Source organism: Epinephelus moara, chromosome 2, assembly GCF_006386435.1.
Source record: "Epinephelus moara isolate mb chromosome 2, YSFRI_EMoa_1.0, whole genome shotgun sequence".
Taxonomy (NCBI): Eukaryota; Metazoa; Chordata; class Actinopteri; order Perciformes; family Serranidae; genus Epinephelus; species Epinephelus moara.
Window position 1 is genome coordinate 112,372 of NC_065507.1, and position 2,208 is coordinate 114,579.

At 45.8% G+C, this 2,208-nt stretch overlaps 1 protein-coding gene across 1 annotated transcript in view; it reads right to left on the minus strand.

Annotated features, from left to right (window-relative positions):
- eif4h (eukaryotic translation initiation factor 4h) overlaps positions 1 to 2,208 on the minus strand; it is a 22,496-nt gene that overhangs the window by 4,440 nt on the left and 15,848 nt on the right. Inside the window, exon 3 of the mRNA XM_050061398.1 lies at positions 1,260 to 1,382. Within this exon, the coding sequence (XP_049917355.1) occupies positions 1,260 to 1,382 (123 nt within the window). The remainder of the gene's footprint in view (positions 1 to 1,259; positions 1,383 to 2,208) is intronic.

Consider the following 2,208-nt stretch of genomic DNA (forward strand, 5'->3'; position numbering starts at 1 on the left):
GGGGGAAGAAAGAGGGGAGGAGGTGGAGGAGGAAAGAGGGGAGAGGAGGAAGGAGAGGGAATAGAGAGAGGATAGAGGAAGAAAGAGATGGGAGGAGAAAAAGAGAGGAGGAGAAGGAAAGGGAGGAGGAGAGGAGGAAAAGGAAGAAGAGGAGAAGGGAGGAAAAAAGAAGACAGAAGAAGGAGGAGAAGAAGAGAGGAAAAGCAGAGAGAGAGGGGAGGAGAAAAAGAGGAATAGGGGGAGGAACAGAGGAAAGAGGAGGAAACAGAGGAGGGCGAGGCGGCGTCTCCTTCTGGAAGGAGCTGGAAGAACAGCACTGAAGAGGCGGAGCTTGTTAGTGGTCCATCAGCCAATCAGAGAGCAGACGTTAGAGAGAAGGAGGTGAGTGTTACCTGTCTGTGTGTGAGGAGCAGCTACAGACACAGGGAGGTGCAGGTGAGGATGAGGAGATGACAGGATGGAAAGTGAAAGATAAGAGTCCTCCTCCTCCTCCTCCAAGTCAAACACCAACAGCTACGTTTATAGATCCAATCAATCAACCTTTATTTAAATCAAATGTATGATGTAAACCGTGTGGTGCGTTCAGACTTGGAGGAGAAACAACAGAACATCAGTTACACTGAAACACACACACACACACGGTCAGACTCAGAGTTCAGGGTCGGACTCAGAGTTCAGGGTCGGACTCAGAGTTCAGGGTTAAAGTCAGAGTTCAGGGTCGGACTCAGAGTTCACAGTCAGACTAAGACTTCAGGGTCGGACTCAGAGTTCAGGGTTGGAATCCCAGTTCAGGGTCGGACTCAGAGTTCAGGGTTAGACTCGGAGTTCAGGGATGGACTCAGAGTTCAGGGATGGACTCACAGTTCAGGGTCGGACTCAGAGTTCAGGGTTAGACCCGGAGTTCAGGGATGGACTCAGAGTTCAGGGTCGGACTCAGAGTTCAGGGTTAAAGTCAGAGTTCAGGGTTAAAGTCAGAGTTCAGGGTCAGATTCAGAGTTCACAGTCAGACTAAGACTTCAGGGTCGGACTCACAGTTCAGGGTTGGAATCACAGTTCAGGGTCGGACTCAGAGTTCAGGGTTAGACTCGGAGTTCAGGGATGGACTCAGAGTTCAGGGATGGACTCAGAGTTCAGGGTCGGACTCAGAGTTCACAGTCAGACTAAGACTTCAGGGTAAGACTAGTTTGTTGAAACTGCTCTCTGACACAGGCACCAGGTTAGTGACCTACTTCCTGTTGCTGTGTTTTTGGTGTTCCTACCTCTGGCATCATCTTTCCTGAAGCCAAAGCCTCCTCCTCCTCGCTCTTGTCTCCGTCCCTCTGCGATGTCCACCCTCAGTGACCTCTGATCTAAAAGCTGCAGGGGGCAGAGGTCACACGGCACTCACAGTCATGATGTTCTTGAGAAATCATGTTCACAAAATTAGACAAAACAAGGTCACAGCGACCTTTGACCACCACGATCTAATTAGTTCCTCCTTTGCTCAAAGTGAACGTTTGTGCCAAAGAGGAGGAAATTCCCTGAAGGTCTTGAGATAATGCGTTCATGAGAATGAGACAAACACAAGGTCAAAGTGACCTTTGACCACCAAATTCTAATCAGTTCATCCTTTGCTCAAAGTGAACATTTGTGCCAAATTAGAAGAACTTCACTTGTTCTGTAGATACCGCGTTCATGACAATAGGAATTGCGCTAATGACATTCTTGATATTGCATTCATGTGCATAAGACAGATGCAAGGTCACAACTTGCCTGGTGGCATTCTTGAGAGATCGTGTTCACAAAATGAAAGAAAACAGGATCACAGTGACCTTTGACCACCATTTCTAATCAGTTCATTGTAGGGTTGTCACGATACTAAAATTTCAAACTCGATATCAATACCCAGGAAAATATTCATACTAAAATTTCAAACTCGATATCAATACCCAGGAAAATATTCAATACTTGATACCATTTTCGATGCAGCAGCAAAAAATTAAGAGGCATGTCATTTTTTAAATAAAGATCAGAACAGTAACATCAATGATAACAACAAAAAATCCCCCCAAAATAAATAACAACCAGAAACAAGATCTGTCCATACAAATGTATTTATCTACAGCCCTGTTTATTTTCTGTGCTTCTTGTAAATTGGCACCATATTTTCGTTGCTGATCAAATAGAGTTGGTAGTTTAGGCTCAGGACGCTCCTGTTTCTACCTCACT